The 23,373-nt window shown below is 46.5% G+C and overlaps 1 protein-coding gene across 1 annotated transcript in view; it reads right to left on the minus strand.

Moving 5' to 3' along the window:
• Positions 1 to 23,373, minus strand: part of LOC116971586 (solute carrier family 43 member 3-like) — a 50,279-nt gene that overhangs the window by 8,906 nt on the left and 18,000 nt on the right. Inside the window, exons 3-8 of the mRNA XM_033018820.1 lie at positions 18,799 to 18,845; positions 16,518 to 16,594; positions 13,874 to 13,966; positions 12,872 to 13,011; positions 9,639 to 10,333; positions 7,707 to 7,880 (exon numbers count right to left, since the gene is read on the minus strand). Coding sequence (XP_032874711.1) covers positions 7,707 to 7,880; positions 9,639 to 10,333; positions 12,872 to 13,011; positions 13,874 to 13,966; positions 16,518 to 16,594; positions 18,799 to 18,845 — 1,226 coding nt within the window. The remainder of the gene's footprint in view (positions 1 to 7,706; positions 7,881 to 9,638; positions 10,334 to 12,871; positions 13,012 to 13,873; positions 13,967 to 16,517; positions 16,595 to 18,798; positions 18,846 to 23,373) is intronic.

The raw sequence follows: 23,373 nt of genomic DNA on the forward strand, positions 1-23,373 counted from the left end.
GTTCTCTGACATCACTCTGCCTCGTGTGTCTTAATGGACTCCTTCATTTGCAGGCACGGATGCGAGATTCCTAGTTAAATGAACGGTCTTCCCCTAGCGTAATTACACGCATTTTACTTTTCATCCCTTGTAATTTTCGTCGACCCAAACAACTTGTGCTTCATACCTGGAGTCGGCTGAATGGCATATCTCCACGCCATTTGCTGAAGTAATCAGATATCTATAATCTCTCGTCATTTACATAATGTTCTAATTGTACACTTCCGCCGGTGTAAACTATTTATTTTTATTCTCCTTTGTGGAGTAAACAAGTCCTAAGAAGATACGGTTCTAATGCGGGCGAATGAAATTACGGCATAAAGGACAAAGTCTGTTTCTGGGCCTGTTTCTGGACTGCACTTCTGTATGACGACATGATTTCACCAGATATATTTCCTCTCTCGTAAACCTGGTTAATTCCCTCCGTTCCTTCAGTCCTTTACACAACGACTCCATCTTTCTTTCGTTCCTAGATCCCGCAACTTTCTGTCCCAGACTTCCCTCACTGTGAGATTCAAAATCACAAATGCTCTTGAGACAAATTCAGGGAAACAAGTGTATCTTATTTATTACATTTCTGCGCAGAAAACGGGTGCCCCTCTGTCGCCCTCTAGGAGACACACCGAAGATGGAGATGCTTTCTATCTTATACATTTTCATTTCACTTTTGTAAACACCCTCATCCCTCCTCATTGAGCTTCTTCCATTCATAACATAAAGCACAGATTCCACGAGAACGTCAAAGACACCTCCCCTGACGTCAAGGTTACCTCCTATTACATGCATCGCATGTGCATTTAAATTAGGCATCTGTCATAGTAGGTGTGTGTACATATTCATGTAAGTTCATTAGGCATGCGGTAGTTGTTTTTAACCCCTCGCCCTTTTCAACTCTGCCTTACTTCCCTTAAAACTCATACTGAAGTATTTCTCTTGCTACTTTTTATTTAGAATTTCTCTCTGTTCTTTATATCGTTACTTTCTATTCTACTAGCAGTCTGGCTTCTGCTGACACCTTATTTCTTTTCAAAATTATATTCAGAGTTCTAGTATAAATCAACCATCTCAATTAACCCTTTTCTCACAATCCACCATTTCTCTTTTTGCTACGCAACTTTTGATTTATACTATATCCTCCTTTTCTAGTGCTAGCAGATTCTTCGCCTCACTATCCTCCTCTCGCCGTTCATTACTGTATTCTGAAGGCCAGCGCAGGGCAATGATACAACATCCGAATAGCCACAAAGTCAATGGTTCCTTCCCTTCACGCACAGTCCACGGGCTGATATTGTCTGGTGGGGCCTCCACAGGATCCTTAAATCGGCTTGCGTGTGTCCACCCTTTTTCTTTTGTTCGTACTGCTGTCTCGGTGATAGTAACACCAGGTAGGGTCCAGTCCACTTAGGTTGCAGCTTTTCTTCTTTCCGTGATTTTACAAGATCCCAGTTCCCTGCTTTCACAGAATGGATTGGAAAGTCGAGAACCCAACTTCTATACACAATGCTCTGATTTATAAAGGCCAACACACCAAAATCTTTCTTTACCATCTATCTATATGAGATTCCACCTTCAGGTAACTATGCACAGTTATTCCTAGATCCCTCTTTTCAACTTCATTCCTCAATTCACAATCATTTACCATGTAAGTCTAATTGAATTTGTCCTGCCAAGATGTATCACCTCACACTATCAACATTAAACCCATCTGTCATGTTTCAACCCACTCTTCCAAATGACCTAAATCTCTCTGTACATTTTTAAATTACTTCATATTCACAACACCACCTATCTTAGTATAATCTACATATTTCTTAATCTATTTTACCACACCAACATCCATATTATTGATTCACATGACAAACAACAGTGGACCCAACACACATCCCCGAGGTACCCCTCTAGTCACTAACCTCCAACCTGACAAACATCCATGCACCCTTACTCTCTGACATTTCCATACAGCCACTTTTTAATCCATCTTGCTATTCCTTACTAACCTCTTCTTAACCAACCTTATTTTCTTTTTGAACCTTGTCAAAGGACTTACTGTTCACCACTTTCACCCATCAATTTCCCTAATAAACTCTTTTTGTAAGGGAAAAAATCAAGATTAGTCAAATATCACAATCACAAATCCATGCTAATTCTTCCTAATCCTACCTTATTTATCCAAATTCCTATAATATTGTCTTTAGTATCCTTTCCATTATTTCTGATGTCAAACAACGTCTTGTTAAAACTCTAGTCTTCTTTGTCCTCCTGTTCACTTACCTCAGGGCTATTATCTATTCGTACCTGCGGGACAGCCCTCATGTAATTATTGAAATTTTACTAGGTATCTCAACTTTCTAAACGAACATCGGTCGGTGATTTAGAAAACTCCTACATACACCTTGTCTCAGGCTTAAAGGGTCCTTCCTCTGGTCCATCTCCGACAGCTTTACTTTACCTCTTCATAAATAGACTTGTATATCATAATTAACTGTTTCATATACTTTTTTAATTCTATCTTTAACTGTTCCAAACTCGGTCCCTTGTAGGGACTGCTCCATTGTGCCACCTGCTGGTTAGTTTGCATGAAACATTTCTTCAGTGCCAATGGCAGAGCATTACACAAATCTTATTTATTTTAACCTTCAATGTTACATTTATTCTTTCATCAAATGGAAAACAATCCGTTGTCAAAGCTGATTTATGTAGGTCTACCAAACCTCTAATTACCTTTTCATCATAAATGACACTACAGTGCTCATACCTAAATCGATTCAGACTTACCCTAGGCATATCTTCCAGATGCTGTTCCGGCTGCTTTGTCTGCATTTTAATTTAACTTCTTTAACATGTACTTTTTCCGTTTCACCATACAATCTCAACATATTTCAATCTAGTCTGAACTATATCATGCCTTTCCCAAGGTCATCGTCCGCTGTCTGATATTCTGAAGTAATTCTCTCTCTCTCTCTCTTCACTTGTGGAACAAACCAACAAATTGTCCACATCATCAAATACTGTCTAAGGGTTTACCTTCCAAACCCTACAATACAATACAATACAATACCTTTTATTCATGATTCGAACTTCACATGAGGTTCAAACGAAATTTGATTTCTGCAGCCACACAAGAAAAGAACCAAGACACACACCAACACAATTTACACAAACATCCATCACAGTGAGTCTCATCCTCACTGTGATGGAAGGCAAAGTCTTGTCTCTCCCTGCTCTTCATTCCTCTCCCGAAGTCGAGGTCAACGCCTCATCCTAGCCTTTCTTGACATCCTCCTTTAAATCCCTTTGTCTCTCTTGGGGACCCCAGTCCTGTTAGGGCTTATCTCCTAATTAATTTCACTCCTAATAGGACTTTTCGAGGAAAAGTTCCCCAAGACATATATTATTGGCATGTAATTCTCTGGCCCCGCTTGGTTCCGTCATAGGACTCACTTGTGTCAGTTCATCACTTATTTCAGTCTTTTCAATCAGGTCCTTTGTTCATTGACATCGACTGCATAGACCAACTGTTTGCTGAATCGGGGGTTGGAAATGAATGACAATCCCACCACCTCCTTCAATTCTGCCTGACTTTAAGAAGAATGACTTCCACCACAATAGTTCATAATATAATGTTCACTGGTTGCCTTCTATTTCTTGTTCATTTTCAACTCTCCACATTTTCAGCTAGTTTTCAAGATAGGCTACATTATTTGCCTCTCCTTGTCTATTTCCCCTTTGTTCCTTGGGGTTCACCTTAAGTGGGTAATGACGGCATCCAACCAGAAGATGGCACTGTGGCCGGTAGTCAGGCTGCCGTGACGGCATTCAACCAGAAGATGGCACTGTGGCCGGTAGTCAGGCTGCAGTGCCGGCATCCAAGCAGAAGATGGCACTGTGGCCGGTAATCAGGCTGTAGTGACGGCATCCAACCAGAAGGTGGCACTGTGGCCGGTAAGGTTTGTGAGCGGCGGCCATGTATGTAGTATTTTGGCCGGCCGGCTGTTAACAATTACATCATCCATCTTTATCTGCCACCTAGAGGTTCCTACCACTTTTACCAATGGTGCCAGCAAATCTTTCATGGCCAATAATCGTCCCACGTTCTCCTCCTCCAAAGCAATAATCCATGTCCTTCCCCATCAGGGATATAGGGTGAGGTATTTATTTATTTTTATTATTTATTTATTTTTATTTATTTATTTGCCCTCTCAGTTATGGTGCCCCAAGGGATAATATGTGTCATCCTGTCGTCTCCTACTTCTGTTTCTCTGTCTCTCTCTCTCTCCTCGTTCTGTGTCTCTGTCTTTCCCTCTCGCTGTGTCTGGCTCTCTCTCTCTCTTTCTGTGTCTGTATCTCTCTCTCTGTGTTTCTGTGTCTGTATCTCTCTCTCTCTGTGTTCTGTGTCTGTATCTCTCTCTCGCTCTCTCTCTGTGTTTCCAACTGAAGGTCTACCATAAAACAACAAACCATAAAAGCTGGTCATGTTCATCAATAACTTATTTCCCATTATTTCAATCCATATCACCATTATTTTAAATGTCCAATTCCTAGCACTGGTAACAATTTTCCAAATTAAGTTTACTGACAAGAAATCTAAACGAACATCAAGAACGATTAAAAGAAAATCAAAAGCTGATTTTTACAACTTCCCTTTTTCAGGTTACGAGGATACAAAGAGTTCATTTTACAGCTTGTTCGTAATCCCCCACGGCTTGCAGTATTTTTCAAAGATCCTCCGCTATAGGATCTTTGGTATTCTTAACTACAGTGGAAATTCTCGCCCCCGCCAAGGGGGGGGCGTCTGTGTTCAATTTTACAACTTGCTCATTCCAACCTTTCATCTTAAAACCTTCGTTCCAAACCGGTTTTTTACATACAAATCACATTCGTTCCGTTTCTTACTCAAATAGAGCATTCAATTTATATTTTCTCCTGTCCTCACTCTTGTCCCGGCCTTTGCCGTCTTCTTATCTGCTACTTTCGGGAGTAACTCCCTCATCATCCTGTCTCTCTCGTTCCTTATTTGCTGTTTTTTCTACTGCCTGCAACATAATCTTTACTAATTGTTTTTTCCCTTCTGTGAAAAGGGATTGATCTAACTGTCTTGTCAGACCTAAAGGATTGATCTAACTGTTCTGCCAGAACCTAAAGGATCTTCAAGGAGGCTATTTAACAAACCCTCTTCCCCTCAGGGTCCTCTCCTAGGTACTCCCTCAGGGGTCTAATTACTACCGATCTTCTTATCTTTCCCCTTCCGATTTTTTGACTAGCCATCCTGGTGGCCGGGTGATCTTCGTCCACCCCGGCCTCTGTCTTCTCTCTTCCCTGGGTATTTTGCCCCTGCGGCTCTGCATTTGCCCCAACGGACTATGGGCAGAATGCGGGGATTTGGCCTACAGCCTTCCCTCCCTTTTCTTAACACCATGTTTATCATATTATTAATACCGTGTTCATCATATTCTCAATACCATGTTCATCATATCTGCCTTGCTCGTACAAGGTCTTATATTCTTAATACCGTGTTCAATCTTAATACCGCGTTCAATTCTTAATACCGTGTTCATCATTCCCAATCGCCCAGGAAGTACTTAATAGTCATTTTCCTACCTGGGTTCCGTGCCCTGGAATTGCTCGATTGATTTTACGCGGATTTTCCCAACTACTCCCACTTGTTATCACTTGTTGCTCGAGTCTCTGTGTGGTCCGGATACTACTGCTTAAACAGCTGATGGCAAGCAGGAGTCTGGGACCGCTGAACTCAGCAGGGTGCACATTCCCTTCGTCCGTCTACTCCCGTCAGCTGTCCAGAGTATTGATCCCGGAAACGAGGCCCCATGTTGTGAGATTCAAAATCACAAATGCCTCTTGAGACAAATTCAGGGGAACAAGTTTATCTTATTTATTACATTTCTGCGCAGAAAAGGGTGCCCCTCTGTCGCCCTCTAGAGACACACCGAAGATGGAGATGCTTTCTATCTTTGTACATTTTCATTTCACTTTGTCACACCCTAATCCCTCCTCATGAGCTTCTTCCAATCATAACATACAGCCAGATTCCCACGAGAACGGCAAAGACACCTCCCCTGACGTCAAGGTTACCTCCTATTACATGCATCGCATGTGCATTTAAATTAGGCATCTTGTCATAGTAGGTGTGTGTACATATTCATGTAAGTTCATTAGGCATGCGTAGTTGTTTTTAACCCCTCGCCATTTTCAACTCTGCCTTACTTCCCTTAAAACTCATACTGAAGTATTTCTCTTGCTACTTTTTATCTAGAATTTCTCTCTGTTCTTTATATCGTTACTTTCTATTCTACTAGCAGTCTGGCTTCTGCTGACACCTTATTTCTTTCAAAGTTATATTTCAGAGTTCTAGTATAAATCAACCATCTCTATTAACCCTTTTCTCACACTCACCATACTTTATCCAGACCACCCATCCCTCTTTATTTCGCATCTGAATTGAACAATCTCATAGAAACATAGAAAATAGGTGCAGGAGTAGGCCATTCGGCCCTTCGAGCCTGCACCGCCATTCAATATGATCATGGCTGATCATCCAACTCAGTATCCTGTACCTGCCTTCTCTCCATACCCCCTGATCCCTTTAGCCACAAGGGCCACATCTAACTCCCTCTTAAATATAGCCAATGAACTGCTCTCAACTACCTTCTATGGCAGAGAATTACAGAGATTCACCACTCTCTGTGTGAAAAATGTTTTCCTCATCTCGGTCCTAAATGATTTCCCCCTTATCCTTAAACTGTGACCCCTTGTTCTGGACTTCCCCAACATCGGGAACAATCTTCCTGCATCTAGCCTGTCCAACCCCTTAGGAATGTTGTAAGCTTCTATAAAATCCCCCCTCAATCTTCTAAATTCTAGCGAGTACAAGCCGAGTCTATCCAGTCTTTCTTCATATGAAAGTCCTGCCATCCCAGGAATCAGTCTGGTGAACCTTCTCTGTACTCCCTCTATGGCAAGAATGTCTTTCCTCAGATTAGGAGACCAAAACTGTACGCAATACTCCAGGTGTGGTCTCACCTAGACCCTGTACAACTGCAGTAGAACCTCCCTGCTCCTATACTCAAATTCTTTTGCTATGATTGCTAACATACCATTCGCTTTCTTCACTGCCTGCTGCACCCACATGCCTACTTTTAATGACTGGTGTACCATGACACCCAGGTCTCGTCGCATCTCCCCTTTTCCTAATCGGCCACCATTCAGATAATAATCTCGTTATTCTCATACTGCCTCTTCGTCTCCTGCTCCATTGTAACACCATTACGAATCGATTCCACCGCCCCATTCCATCGTTCCATTGATTCTTGTTGTTTCCTCCCTCCCAGCGACTTTAAAAACTGTCATTCTTACTCGACCTTCTCAGTGTTTACCTTCTTCACCTTCTCTGTCAATTTCATCTCTTGCACTCTTTAATGTTTCACTTCAGGCTTGTCGCACCGACTACCCTCATATACACTTTTATTGCTCCACTCCAGATTCATGCACCCTTTCTAACCTTCATTCTCTTCTAATATCCCTAATCCCAATTCACTTATCTCTCGCCTGTCACTCCCCTTTCGGATTCTTCCCCTTTGCTTCCGTCCCTTTCAATTCATCTACACCACAGTCTCCCAGCCCGCATATGCCCCTCCTCCACTACCCCTTACCTTGCCCGGGATCGCCGTCCGCCAGGAAATCCAACATAGGATTTATCGTCCCGATAAACAATATTAATCTCAGCTGAATGACTGAGACCCAAAGCAGCTGCGTGAGGAAGAGGCTGGAGAAGACGCAATTCCGGAAGGTGGGGACCCCTTCTTCTTTCTCATTGTTCAACGAGCCTAGAGAGAGGGAGTGGAGCGTCATAGGAAAGTAAACACATAAAGTAGATGCAAATGTGAGCAGTTCAGTGTTGTGACATTCCATGTAAATATTTCAGCCAGCGATGGTGAATAAATGTGTATATGTTTAAGACATTGTTAGCGGGTGTAGATCGTGTACCGACGACGTTTCTGTTTTAAATATGCTGAACGCATTGTGCAAAATGTGGCATTCGGCTTGCAAAGTTGCTTTTGGTGGAGACGTGAGGATGGGAGTGGAACGGACATGGAAGAGTCGAAGGCCAGATTTGGAAATATATCAGTGACAATGTGAAAATCAAAGACCAAATAATAGGCAACCAGGGGAAAGGAGGGAGCGGAAAGGACAACGCAAAAACCCTTTGAGCCAATGCAACTCGCCGATCATAGAACACCCATGTATCCTTGTATCCTTTTCAGCATCCTCATCGCAATCCCCATTTGACTTTCCTCGGCTGCGGAGTTCATATCTGGACCGGGTTACAGGTGGGAACTAACATAATTCTGTACAATTGTGGAATGTGGGATGAAGACTGTTGGTAGGATGTTAATCGTCGGGCTGCGGGCAGGATTGAACCCTGATCTTTAGTGCTGTCGGGCAGAGGTATGGATGGATACATCAAGTTTTCGACCAAGAATACAAGAGGATGAGGGAGAGAAAATCAGCGATGGACAAGGCCGAAAGGGGAGGACCCGTGGAGAAGAAGAGGAGAAGACGAAAGGAAATCTAGAATAAGAGCAGGGTGAAACTTTATGACTACAAATAAGGGCGAAGAAAATGCAGGGAAATGGGCTCTTCAGCCGTGGAGACCACACCGAGCATTTGAACCTGTAGGAGGGAATTTTGTGCTTTACCCGAACGCAATATCTGACTTCACTCAGATAGGCACAAACACTGCTCGTAGTTCAGAGATGCGCCTATCGAAGAAGACGGTTTATTAAAGGCCTCGGCAATGTACATCGGAAAACAGTGTCAGGAAGCCCAAACTGCTTAAGCAAGCCATAGTAACCACAACATTGTTCTATCCTCATGACACAATGAATTAAATCATTAATCAATGACTCAGTAACATTCCACCTTGTCTTTCCCCAGAGTTAAATTTAATCTTATGCGTCCTGCAGTTTTGAAACTCTCCGTAAATTCCAATGTCCCTGTAGGGAGGGTTGATTCTACTCATAAAATGGAGGCCCCTCGTTAAAGCGGTCGGTCGTAAAACTTCGGAAGACCGGCCTGCTAAACACAGCGAGGAAGAGCAGCTATAATCGCAAGAATGCTATTCTGGTCACATTCTTAGCCATTTTTCTCATCACGCTTCCTCTAGGGTTAACCATATTAGACCTATACATCTTCCTTATAAATCTCAAAATTCCGGACTATAGTACTCATCCTGCATTAATCCTGCACAATGTAGACATTATCCCCACATCCTCATAATCTGTAGCCCAGGAGCTATCACTCACATATAACCGAGTGGCCTATCACAACGGCCAATTAACGCAATGACCGCGTGCTTTCGTTCCTGGGAGGTAACCAGGGCATCTGGAGGAAACCCTCGGTCTCAGAGAGGACATGCAGAATCCACATTGTACAGATAACTCCAAATATCGGAATTATACCCGGGCCTCTGCCGCTGCGAGGGAAGTTGAACGCGATAAATAGAGCGGGTGTGGAAATGAAGATATTAGGAAGGGAAGTGGAGGAGAGCAAGGGTGAGAGTTACGTATTGGAGGAATTGTTACCTTCTGGTCCACTGGGCTGCAGATCACCAGCGTTAGTCGACTGTGCAGGTCCATCCGCCGTAGTTCGCACTCTGTCCACCGATCCGTCATCTCTTTCTGATTCCATCTCTCCACTTTCTTCTCTAAGGTCTCCCTCAGTTTCCTTTTGCGCTTCGTGACTTTCTATTTCATCCGAACCCGCTCCAACCCCAATGTTTTTTTCTCTGATTCCCCCTTTAGTCCCCTCTCGCATTTTCTCTTCGAGCTCTTTGAGTTTCTCTTTGTCCATCTTCATCCTCCCTTCTGCGGTATTTCCATCAGTCTCTGATACATCGACCGCAACATTCATCCTTGTCTTTCTGGGGTCCCCAACAACCCTTCCCATTTCATCGTCGCCTTTCACTTCCTTCCTTTCATCTCCCTCTGCCTCTTGTCGATTATCTCCGATGTCTCCCTCCGTTTCTTCCCTCCCTTCCCCGGAGTGTCTTCCCGTTTTTCCCCATTCCAGTCTGTAGTGTCCATTCGTCTCCGCCCCACCATCTGCAGCTTCTTCTTCCGTCTGTTTCCATCGCACTCTAACGTGTCCTTCCGTGTCCTCTCTTCCATTGACAGCGTATCCTTCCCCCAATTCGTCCCTCTGGCCCTTCTCGGACACAGCCGCTTCCCGGCGAGAGTTCATTGAGAGTGCGCTGCATCGAAACATGGCGCAATTTACTCTGGGTGGAAAGATAAGGGTGGGATTGGAAGACGGTTCACATTTAATGTCGAATGGGCCAAACAGAAAGGAAGATTATTTTTTAATAATTTAAGAGCTCTATAACACTTGCGATTTAAAGATAACCCCTTTCCCGCGTCAATCCCAACCGCGTGTCATTCATTGCACGGCATATAAAAACCGGCCACATCACAAACATCTTGAAACATTCATCACATCTCTGCCTTTACAAAGTCTCGAGCAATTGCTCTTACCTTGAAAACATTTGAATCTGCCCATTGGTACCCGTCTGCAACACTGTCCTGTGCATCTATTGGATCTATAACTTGCCTCGAGCTAACTGGTGCATTTAGCTTCCAGTCTGTCACTCACTGCCAGATACTTGTTCACTTTACTAACTCCTCGTTCCGATTGCAGACCAAGAAACACTGTCACGTACTTTTTATTGTATATTTATAAACCAAATGCCTTGGTCAATTTTTAGCTAGCAACGGACAGTATTTTTTAAATTAGATTTCAGGACGTATTCGATTCCTCGATATTTATTATTCGATCTATAAACAATCAACTTGTTTAGATTTGAATGCGAAACCTCGCTAACATTACAATTACTATTAGTGTCAAAAACTTTGAACGGGGGATGATTAATAATGTAAACGGTTAATTGTAAATTGATAAAGTTGATAAATTGATAAATTAATTAAGTTGTATAATGCGTGTTCTACATAGAAATGACTGGACATATGAGGAATACACGGTTTAGTAACTGAGGACGATACGGCTGGTGTAATTCAGCGGGATAAGGCAGCCGCGCTGGAGATAAGGAATTGATGACGTTTCGGGTCGAGATCCTTCCCCAGACTGGGAATCAGGGGAGATGGAAACTAGAGAGATGGAAGGGTGCAATGAGAATGTAAGGTGTGAAAACGGCAAATTCAAAGCGCACGTTGATCAAGGGAATGTAGAATGGTTCATTGTTGGCTGAGGGGGGAGTGACAACGAGACAAACAGTAACATTGATCGGGGGAAAGTGAAGGTTGTCGGAGAACTAGGGTGGGAGAGGGACGGAGAGAGAGGGAATGCACGGGAAAGAAGGTAAATCTGGAATAGAGGGAGGGATGCTGCGTGTAAAGGAACGCACGAGTTGAACATTGGGAACCGGAGTCGGAGGAATGTGATGTCAGAGGATATAGGGCTGGTGAAGGAGTGAATGATGAGGCGGTGGATTGGCAAGCAACTTGTGAAAGAAGCGGGAGTTGGGGAAATGAGGAAGGTGGGGTTGAAATTGGAAAACAAATCAACGTCTATACCGTTGGAATTTAGGCAGCAGACGTCTCTCGGTCCAAAACGTTGTCAGTTCACAAATGCTGCCACACGCACGGAATACCTCAGCAGTTTGTTTTAACACTTAATATTCCAGCATATTTTGTCTCCACTTCTGTAGATTGCACGAAGTTTGTGAACACGCGTTGTTTTTCTCAGGTTAAACCATCGTATCATTTGATTAGATTCTAGCTTCATGCTCACTCCCCTGTCTTTCCTAAATATTATTTTGGCCCGCTCCTGACCATCTGACAAGGTATTTATACTGTAGACATTGTAAATATTTATTTTCCGCGATTGTGGAGTCGTCAAAGTACTGGACAAGCTAGATGCAGGGAAAATGTTCCCAATCATAAGGGAGACCAGAACCAGGTGGCTCAGTCTAATAATAAAGGAGAGGCCATTTAAAACATAGATAACAAAAATCTATTTCACCCAAAGAGTTGTGAATTTGTGTAATTCTCTGTCATAGAAGGCAGAAGAGGCCAATTCAGTGGATGAATTTGAAAGATTGTTAGATAGAGCTCTAGGGGCTAGCTGAATCAAGAGATATGGCGAGAAGGTAGGCACTGGTTACTGCTTATGGTTGATCAGCCATGATCACAATGAATGGCGGTGCTGGCTCGAAGGGCCGAACGGCCTCCTCCTTCACCTATTCTCTATGTTTCTATAAGTGTAATCGGTCAAGGATTTAAAGCTGGAGAAGGGAATTATAAAGGTTACTTGAGGAGGGGTTAGTTACACAGAAAGTGGTTGAAAACTGACATATGCTGCCAGCGGAGACGGTTGGCACAAACGCAATGCGTACGTAGTGGTCGACATTTTTAATTTCATTGTTGTGATCTTCAATGATTCTGCAAATTCATCCCAGGTTTTAGATCAATCCCGGGTCGCCACGTTTCTGGATATAAACCTGCGGAACTTTCGACGGGATCGTAGCTGTTACCCATTCATGTAATTCTGGGGGGTTTTTCCAATTGGATTCATCCTATTGTCCCCTCTCTCTGTTATTGTCTAAAAATAAATTTGATTTCAGCCTGCAACACTTTCCTGGGACTCAATTCTCGGTGTAAAACTCTTCATCTCCAGATATGGTTGTAGCTTGTAACTGACATTTGATATGAACGCAGACTCTCAAAATCTTGGATAAATATCCATACACTATTTTCGCCTTCTTAGTTCACACATATCATCCCACTCTGATTCTGAGCCTTACCCGTAAGTATACCCTTCAGGCAGAGGGTAGGGAATGTGTCTCCGAGGAAAGAGGAATATGGTGCGAAGGACATGGATGAAGCTTAGGCAGCTGATGAACAAGAAGATTGACATCAATGAGAAACCAGCTTCATACACCAGCTGAATAGAAGAGGCGGAGGAACGGTGTGAGGAATTAGGATCAATGCAAAACAGTTCATCATTAACAGTAACGCTGACCTCAGCATTATTCTCCACACATACGTCCCACCCTGTTCCCCCTTGAATCATCTATCCCGCGTTTCTCACATACACTCATTCACGACATAATGTATCTGTCTCGTCATCTTTCCCATGAAACGTTCCACTTCGATCTCTCTCCCTACATTTTCTTCTCTCTCTGCTTATTCCGAGGCCTTGCAACTCGTACCTCGTCTCACGGTCAGCCACTGCTTTCCAAGTGCCGCTCCTCCAATTCTTAGCACCATTCAGTATCATTCCCGTGATGGTCTTCACGGTCCGAACTGAGTTAGCAAAGCCACACCCTGATCCTGAATCAGGAGGGAGCGATCATCGTCTCGCAGTGTCCTTTCAAGTGGATTTATGGGATGTTAATGCGAAAGACCGAGCCCATCGTATTTGCTTCAGCTCCTGGTTTCCTAGCCCCCCCCCCCCCCCCCCCCCCCCCCCCCCCCCCCCCCCCCCCCGCTCTTCCCCCTGCGTCTTTCACATGTTTCACCTTTTCGGTTGACTTAAATCTTATTTTGAAACTTCGATTCATTCTTCCATATCGTAACCATCGTTGTGCAGAAACTTGTTCGCTAAAGCCCTACCACCACCCACCCTCCCCTCCCATTCGTGCCCCCCAAACATCACAACGGATTCCTTTAGTGCCTGATCTAAGCACATTCTGTCCAATATCCTCTCAACAATCGGTCACCTTAAGAAACAACCCCAGCTTACCAATCCATTACATTACATGGTTCATTGCGAGTAAGTTTAAGTCGATGTCAGTAAACCTCACCTTGACCACCAAGAAGACGACTGCGGAGGAATCAAAGGCCCCGTTGAACAACGTGATGACAGTCGATCTTTTGCTCCCAAATAGATTTCCAACCTGGGATCGTATGAAAATACCAGTCAGCGTGCAACCGATTACACAGGGATGTTGCCGAAATATTTGCACATCATGCCCCGTTCTGTTTGCGCAGGGCCAAAATAAAGCTTAGATTATATTAGCGCCCAATGTTGTTAATTTATCTTTCTCGTGTGTGAAACTGACTCCTGCACCGTGTAAGAACCACTGGCTCCACCTTGTGACTCTAATTACACAAATAGAAGCCATTACTTTAACATTTGCACTGGTCTAGAAATCCGTGTGCAGCAAAACATACTGCACTGGGATAGCATAGCCCTGAGGAAGCTCGGCGCTATCTGAGAGCCAGTGCTCAGCGAACAGCATGAACGCGAGAGCCACATATTCGAAATGAGACACACGCACGCTGTTGACGGTGAGCGAGTGCCGCCATCATAGAGAAAAAATACTGCAGGAAGCTCCACACTTTTGGACAGGCAATAAGGAGGGTGCGGGGCAATGTTGAAGACTAGAACTGATAGCGACGTATAGTGGTGGAGAACCAACAATAAGGGACTTAAGACGGTCAGTGTCAGAAAAACATGGCGTTGGAGGGACGCCAGCGGGAGGGCGACAACCTTGGAGAGCTGGTACTGAGGGATCGTACTCAGCGATCCGTAAGAACGACAATGAAAGTGTCTCCTAATGCGGCTGAGGCTGCACAGAATTGTCGACCCAAGGCGTGGGTAGCAGTATGATGTGAACGGCTGTAAAGCTCGTACTGAGGGATCGCCACAGTATGTGAGCTTTAGCAGTGAGACAATGCCTCGCCGTCGGTGGAATTGCGGACAGAGGCCCTTATTGTGCTCGGGATATAACAAAGGTAGCCCCCATTATGGAGAGGCGTCAGGGAGAGAACGGAACCCTGAACGACAGCCACAATAACGGACAGGAACTACGAAGAGATGGTCACGATGTCGGAGAAATTGGACTGAAATAGGGCTTCAATTTAAAAAAAAAGACAGTACGTACAATAATGGCAATGATAGAGCTAAGATACTGAAAGTGAGCCACAATGTCGGAAAGGGAATACAGTAAGGGTGCTATAATAACAGAGAGATAATACGTACATGGCAACGATATCGGAGGGATATTACGGAAAGAGGGCCATATTATCAGAGGATTAATACGGAAAGCGGGCCACGATATGGAACAGATTCTGCGGACAGAGGGACTGAAACGCATGCAACACGGAAAGTGCACAGCGATTTCGATGCGGCTGTATTGAAAGAGGGCCGCAATGATGGAGTGACAGTACCGAAATTGAATTACACTATTCAAGAGCTAAAACTCAAAGACGGCCACAATATCGGAGGAGCGGTATCAGAAGAGAATCACCGTATCCGAGATAAAATTGAAAAATGACCGCAGTATCGGAGAGACGGTATGAAAGTGGGCCACGTGTTGAAGAGGGACACAATATCGGAGAGACAGAAGCGAAAGAGGAGCACGATGTCGGAGAACATTTACAGAACGAGGGCCACAATTTAGGATTGACGGTACGGAAAGATGGCCACAATACCACTGAGATAGAACTGAAAAGGGTCACAATGTCGGAAGAGAGAGTATTGAAAGAGGGCCACAGAGAGTATTGAATGAGTGCGGTAGGGGTAGTATGAATAGAGGGTCAAAATGTGGAAGGCAGGAAAATAAGGTAATGTAATCGGAGAGCCTATGTTGAATGAAAAACACACTGCAGCAACATGCGCTCACTCAGTCTGAAAAAGGGTCCGACCCGAATCTCGGTTGTTCAAGTTCCACGGTGATGCTGCTAGACCCGCTGCGATACTCCATCACTGTGGGTCCTAATATGTAAACTAGTATTTGCAGTTCCTTGTTTCTACACCCAAGGAACATGTCGTATTAAGATTAGGACGTACGATCTGATTGTCAATTTGTGAGAGGGACACACTGATTGAGGCAGTTTTGAGCGAGTGGTGCAGAGTTTGGGGGAGGGGCGAATGAGTGCAACGCGTGTTCACTGCAACACTAATTGTGAATGAATCACTTGTTCCAACAAGGCCGGTGTCTCTCTTTTCAGTCCACGACAGGTCACCGCTCCCTCTCCAATAGCACGGTTGTCTCTTAAGACTGATTTCTCCTATCGCCGGCACGGCACAGATTCCTCTGCACTACCTCTCCAATAGTGTGTTGTTCCCGAGGAGAATCCCCCTCCAAGTCCACCCTGACAGGACAACGCCCTCACTCCATTCATCCCCCTACAGAGCGGTAGTTCCCAAATAGATCCCGATCTACACCTATCCCGAGGACAGAACTATATCTGCACTGCCCTTATAGAACCCTCTATAGAACAAACGGATCTCTGCAACGCCTCCCCGACAGCATGGGCGGACCTGAGCAGACCCCTCCCTCCATTCCAACCCAGAAACGGCAGCATTCACTGGGCACTGCCAATCCAAAGGCGCTGGGGCCGTCCTGAATTGCTTCACTGCCCTCCCAACATTCCCTTCCTACTGTCTCCTCATAGGTGGCAGTCGTCTGGTTCAGTACGTCGAACTCCGCCATACTTTACCTGTATGTTTGTGAAGAGCAAGGTGATTCCTCCCACTCCCACAAATGAGAGAGCGGGGAACAGCAGCGTGGGTGAAGCTGGAACAGAGGGGAAAGTGAGCGTACGTCATAGTGTACATTGCATAACATCCCTTAACCGCAACCACATCATAAACAAGAAAGGCTTTTAGCTGAAACCAAGTCCAAATGTATCACACATTTCCTCGTCGTAATTTACGACCAAAACAAGGTATTTTCTTAAGATAAACACTGACCAGGCATTGCAGATTATATCCGCGTGTTGTGCGGGTGACAGCGTTCGTTTTTTATCCTTCAAATTGGAAAGGGTGTAGATAATATATAAGCAAAGTATCCCGGACTCCTTAACTATTGGGTGAGGGTTGACAGACTAACACATTATTCATGACAGGGCAGAAGGCTGAGAAGTGATCTTTTCAAGGCAAATGATACCACGGTGGGCATGGGTAGGTAGAATTTCTCCAAGGATAGGGGAATGAAGAAATAAATGGTATAGATTAGGTGTGAGTGGGTAAAGATTTATTGAGATTCTGAGGGTCACCTTTTTTTCACAGAACGCGGTGGGTGCATGGACGAGATAGTTGAGGCAAGTGCGATAACAACATTAAAATAAAACTTTAGGACAGGTATGTGGATGGGACAGGTTGAAATGGACATTGGGCAAAACGTGGGGAAATGGGATTAGATTGGATCGGGCACCTTGGTTGGCATGGATCAGTTGAAATCAAAGACATGTGACTATATGGTGTAAGGCTTCTAATAGGGCAACATTAGATGAAAGATTGTGCCTGTAGCAGTGGTGAGATTGGTCAGTTCTGCTCATCTAACACTGTAACACTCTGAGAGATTGTACCTGCACCAATGTTGCGATTCCTCAGCTCTGGTCGTCCAACACCTAACTGCATTTTAGCATTTCCCCTCCAAAATTGCAAGCGTGTGTGTGACGCGGATTTCATTCGTCATTTCATCCGTCGTCTTGTCTTTGTTTCTCTATTTTCTCTTGATCGCCATCTCTTCCGCAGGTCTTCCCCGGTTCACCCTCCCACACTCTCCTGCCTCCGCTTTTTACCACAGTAAACACTGCCCAGTCCATCATCGGCTCTGACCTTCCTTCCATCGAAGGGATTTATCGCAGTCGCTGCCTCAAAAAGGCTGGCAGTATCGTCAAAGACCCACACCATCCTGGCCACACACTCATCTCGCTGCTACTTTCAGGAGCCTGAAGACTGCAACAACCAGATTCAGGAATAGCTACTTCCCCACAGCCATCAGGCTATTAAACATAGCTCGGACAAAACTTTTATTATTAATAATCCATTTTCTGTTATTTGCACTTCATCAGTTTATTTATTCATGTGTGTATATAATTATATTATGGTATATGGACACACTTGTCTGTTTTGTAGTAAATGCCTACTATGTTCTGTGTGCTGAAGAAAAGCAAGAATTTCATTGTCCTATACAGGGACGCATGACAATAAACTCACTTGAACTTGAACTTGAACTTTTCGCACTTCCCCTACTTTCTGTCATTGGCTCGACCAGACTCTCTTTATCGGCATCGTTCTCTATCTGCTACGCGCATATACAAACTCACTCTTGTTTTCTCTCGACTGCACAAAATGCTTTGTTGCCCTCGCTCAACCTATTGCTCGCCATCATCACTGCTTATATTCTCTTCCACTCGCTCCCTCAGCCACCCTCTCTCGCTTACTGACCTGTCCTTCATTCACATTGCATTTGCCTCGTTTTTCCCCATTTCTCTGTCATTGTCTATTTATGTCTTCCTCGCACCACCCCTTCTCTTCCGCCTCTCAGTTGCCACCGTTACATCCCACACAAATATTAATCTTCTTCCCTATCATGCTCTCGCCTTTTTTGCAAGTCCATTCTCGCACTTTATTTATTTTGCACGCTCGTGTTAATAGTTTCCCGCATATGCAACAACTCTCCATTTATCATATGATTCTCACACCGTCACATTCTGACTCTAATTTGTCCCGATCATACTCTAGCTCGCTGCCCCTCTTCTTGTTTTCCATTCACCCTGGCCAACCATCCCTCCTGCGATTGTGCTTTCGTTCTCATTCGCCTCATCATCTCTCTCAATTTCTCCCTCCGTTTCTTTCTCACTCTCGTCCTTAGCATTCACGTTCTCGCGCACCCGGCCCTTCTCCCCTCCCGCTTGTTTCCACGCACATTCTCCGCCAGCTTCCACTCGAGCCCATATTTAACTAAGTAAAGCGGAAGGGAGTTTGACTCACCAGTGGCGGAAAACGTGATCAGCAACGTACCAGTTGTGTATATGAATCTGGGAAGAGATAACCTCAAAGGATTAAGCACTGGCTGCGACGGTACCCGGACTTGGCTTCGAAGGACGAGAAGCCGAAGTGAAGAAGTGGAAGTCAAATAACCGAACGGAAAGGACGCCGAAAAGCCGAATAACCGAAAGGGCGCAACGCAGAAAAGCCAACTAACCGAACAGACGCAACGCCGAAAAGACAAATAACCGAAACAGCTGGACGCCGAAAAGCCAACTAACGGAAAGGGAGGGACATCTAAAAGCCAACTATTCGAAAGGGCGCAATGCCGAAAAGCCAGATAACGGACATGACGACGCCGGGGGAGACGGGAGGGTGGGGTTCATTTTCCCACACAAGATCGCCCGGGGCTGGAGGGTGACTGGGCGCTCTGAACCCGAGCACCAAGGTGTAAGCGGGCGAAGGAGCTCATCCCTCGGGACAGTCCCCGCTCTTTCCTCCGGGGTCAGCGCTGTCCGGCCACGGCCGCACTCCGCCTCGTTTCCCCCGTGCGGCCGCACTATGATGGGCTGTGGGTCGGCAGCGCACACACAAACGGGGCCGGGTGGCCGGGCCGCGGACACACGGGAACGAAAACCCGGCGACGTCCCCTTCAGTTGCAGCAGAGATGGAGACAGTCTGGTCCCTCCGCCCGCGCAGAGTCACTGACCGCGATGCACCACCACCGGACCCCGACCCCCACACCATGGTGATTCACCTCCCCCCCCCCCCCACCCGACTCCCGGACCCCGACCCACACACGCTTTTAAAACATGGGGACTCACACACATTCCCTGGCGTGCCGATGACGTGTGCATGATAACGAACAATGTTATCTTCTCCCACTCCCCCCACCCCTTGACAACAAGAAGCACGCTTCATTTATTGTTTAAACACAGTATTACCGTCGTGTTGCCCGCGTAACGCACACAACAAGGTCCCACGCACAAAACACCAGATAATCTGTATTGTTTCAGTTTATTTGCAGTTCATTTGTTTTTTTTTTAACTTTGCTCATTTAACTGTGCTATTTTCGCAGCGGTGTCGAGTAAATCGTACTCCCCCCGCCCCCCCCCGCAGACGATACATTACTCTCAAATCACATACCTTCCCTTTGTTACCCCTCTAAATGAAAACAAAGTGTCAATGCCTCTTCATGGTCTACTAATCCACCCATAGCTTCACTTGCAGTTACAACTGAAGGGATTTGGCGCTCGAAACAATAACCGCATTAGATCATCTGAGCATCTTGAAATCAATCTCATCAGCGCGAGTGAAAGATAGCCGAGCGCCGCTTATCGATCAGCCCAACTCGATTTTACTTCGGAGTTACCTGAGTGATTCCGTGAAGAACCCCGCCAGTCCGCATGCGCGTCATTACGTCTGCCGCATGGCGCAGCGACCGGCTGGGAGGTGCAGCGTTCCTCCAGCGGTAAGTTTCAAAAGCCTTAGGTAAGTGTCAAACTTAGTCGGAGGACGTTTTCTGCGCTTGATAATTCTTGTTTTCAGGAGGCAAGTCCAAGCATGGAGAAAGCGTTGAGAGCAAGGTGAGCCGTCGCGAAAATAGCTAAAGAAGTGCGGGTAGCGGGCGACTGCCTAGTTCATCTACTGAGTCGTTAACGGTACGACCAGCGACTGCAGACTTGGTGTTTGAGGGCACCGTGGCTGCATCTGTGGGGCGCAAAGCCACCAGAAATGCTGCACGGCCGATAGACTCGGACGAGTTCGGCCGGCAGCGTTCCCCTCCGAGAATGGATACTGTAAAGGAGTGAAGTCTAACACACTTTAACCTTTACTGAGTCTTTTATTATAGAACATGGTACACACGTCCCAGCACTGACTGCATCTAGTCTTCAGGAGTGCTGGAACCAACAGGCGGATATCACAGTTATACTGATATGGGTAGGCGTGGTTAGTGGTATTGAGGTAGCTACGTTATAGGTTGCATGCATAAACCATCTACATCCTTCCCCTTAGAAAATTAATAAATCAAAGATATAACAGTGGTAGGGAGATTATACAAAACCTGCAAATCTAAACGAAATCACCGTAACGGTCAGGAGGTCTGACAACCCGACCCGAGCGGGTGCGCATGGCACCCTCACCCTCCCCACCCGAAAGAAGAGGAGGAGGAGCAGGAACAGCAGGGAAGGAGAACGCCGGCGGGGACGCAGCCCGGAATGCGGAAGGGGAGCCGACCGGCACAGGAGAGCCAGGGGAAGGGGACTGTGCAGGAGAGATCGGAGCAGGCGGTGAGAGAGGAGAGCGGGAAGGGGAGGAGCGGACAGGGGTTGAGACAGGGTGAGGGGACCGCGGCGAACGGGCAGATGGGGGCACGCAGCGAGTCGAGGGGTAGTTAGTGGTTGGAGGCTCGAATCACAACCGAGGAGCATGCGTGGCCGCAGGGGGAGGCTTAGGCTCGTTGACAGCCAACAGGTGCTGGCGGCTGCGGCGATAGATAGCCCCTCAAAGTCCACCAAGTAGGACCGTGGCGAATTGTCCACCCCGACCACGGTTGCGAGCCGGGAGAAACCGGTGGAAGTCTGCAAGCGAACGACCTGGCCAGGCAGTAGTGGTGAGAGAGGGCGGCAGGACTTGTCGTGGGAGCGGCGCTGAACTTCATGCCGTTGAGCAATCCGCTGCTGGACAGCAGCTGGCTGAAGGACCTTTGGCACCAAGGATTGTTGTGCGATTGGAATCGGTGGGCGAAGAACGCGTGACATCAGACGTTGAGCAGGGGATCGCATGGTATTGTCCCTGGAAATGTTACGGAGGTTTAACAAACCCTGGTAGAAATCACTATTGGAGAGACGAGACTGCTCGAGCAAGGTCTTGGCGCTGCGGACAGCACGTTCGGCCAGGCCATTGCTCTGCGGGTATTCTGGGCTGCTGGTGAAATGAGTGAAGTTCCACTTCGCAGCAAAAGCTTTGAACTCTGCGCTGGTGAACTGACGGCCTTTGTCGGTCTGTAAACGGACCGGGGACCCAAAGGTGGCGAAGTGTCGGCGCAGCTTACTGATGACCATCTCAGAGGTGATGGCAGGGAGAAGGTCCACTTCGAACCAGTTCGAGTAGGAATCAACCAACACGAGGTATTGCTTACCACGCCAATCAAAAATGTCTGCAGCCAGCGATGACCAGGGCATGTCAGGGGCCGGCTGTTGCAGAAGCGGCTGGCGCTGCTGGTGAGGGGCAAGAGAGTTGCAATCAGGACAGGAGGCTACACGGGCCTTAATGTACTTTGCCATGCCAGGCCAATAGTATTGTTCTTGGGCATGTGATACTGTGGCATCGGCTTCTGGATGCCCCGTGTGGGCAGCGGTGTAGTACGAGGCATACAGGGAGGCAGGGACGACCACCTTGTGACCCTTGATGATGATCCCGTCCCGGAGCACCAGTTCATCGCGAACCAGAAAGAAGGGATGCACACCCGCAGGCAACGAGGTGCGCTTGTCTGGCCACCCGCGCCTGATGACAGCAGCAAGCTGTTGCAGATCGGGGTCGTTGGCAGTGTGCTCAACCAGGCACTGCAGCTGTTTGGAGGGAACGAAATTGACATTGAGAACCTGCAAATCCTCCTGTTCGTAGGGATGTCTGTCACAGGAGGACGGGGGGCTCTGGACAGCGCGTCAGCCACGTGCATCTCAGTGCCCTTCTGGTACACGATCTTGAAGTCGAACCGCTGGAGCTGCAGCATCATCCGCTGCAGTCTGGCCGGGGCGATGTGGATTGGCTTGTTGAGGATAGTCACGAAGGGTTGATGATCCGTCTCGACAGTGAACCTGGCACCGAAAAGGAAGTCCTTGAATTTGGAGCAGGCAAACACAACCGCCAGAAGCTCCTTCTCTATTTGAGCATAGCGCTGCTCGGTGTCCGTCATAGTTCGCGAGGCATAGGAAATGGGCTGCAGCGAGCCGTCATCATAGAGCTGCAGGCAGGCAGCACCGAGTCCAAAACGGGAAGCGTCGCACGTCACCACAATTGGACGCTGCAGATTGAAGAACCGAAGAGTCAGTGTGCTGATCAGCTTCGTTTTGAGGAGATCGAAAGCCTGCTGGTGTTGGGGAAACCAGGACCAGGCGATGTCCTTCTTCGTCAGTTGCCTCAGAGGCGCGCTCAACTCGCTGAGGTTTGGGATAAACTTGCCCAGATAATTGACCATGCCCAGGAAACGCTGCAGGCTGGTAACATCAGTCGGGGCAGGCAGCTCGGAGATAGCGTTTGTCTTCTGCGGATCAGGTTTCAGCCCGTGGGACGTAAAAATGTGGCCAACATATGGCACCTCAGCTACACGAAACCTGCATTTGGACGGGTTAAGCTTTAGGTTGATCTGGCGAGCGCGGTCAAGAATCCGTCGGAGGTTGCGATCATGCTCAGCAGCATCTCTCCCATAAACAAGAATATCATCCACAATAATGGCACATGGCAGACCGGCAAACAGTTGCTCCATGGAGCGCTGAAACACCTCGTGGCCAGAGTTGATGCCGAACGGCATTCGTAAAAAGTTGAATCATCTGAAGGGTGTGCTAAAAGTTGTTA

The sequence above is a fragment of the Amblyraja radiata genome, chromosome 3, assembly GCF_010909765.2.
Source record: "Amblyraja radiata isolate CabotCenter1 chromosome 3, sAmbRad1.1.pri, whole genome shotgun sequence".
Classification (NCBI taxonomy): Eukaryota; Metazoa; Chordata; class Chondrichthyes; order Rajiformes; family Rajidae; genus Amblyraja; species Amblyraja radiata.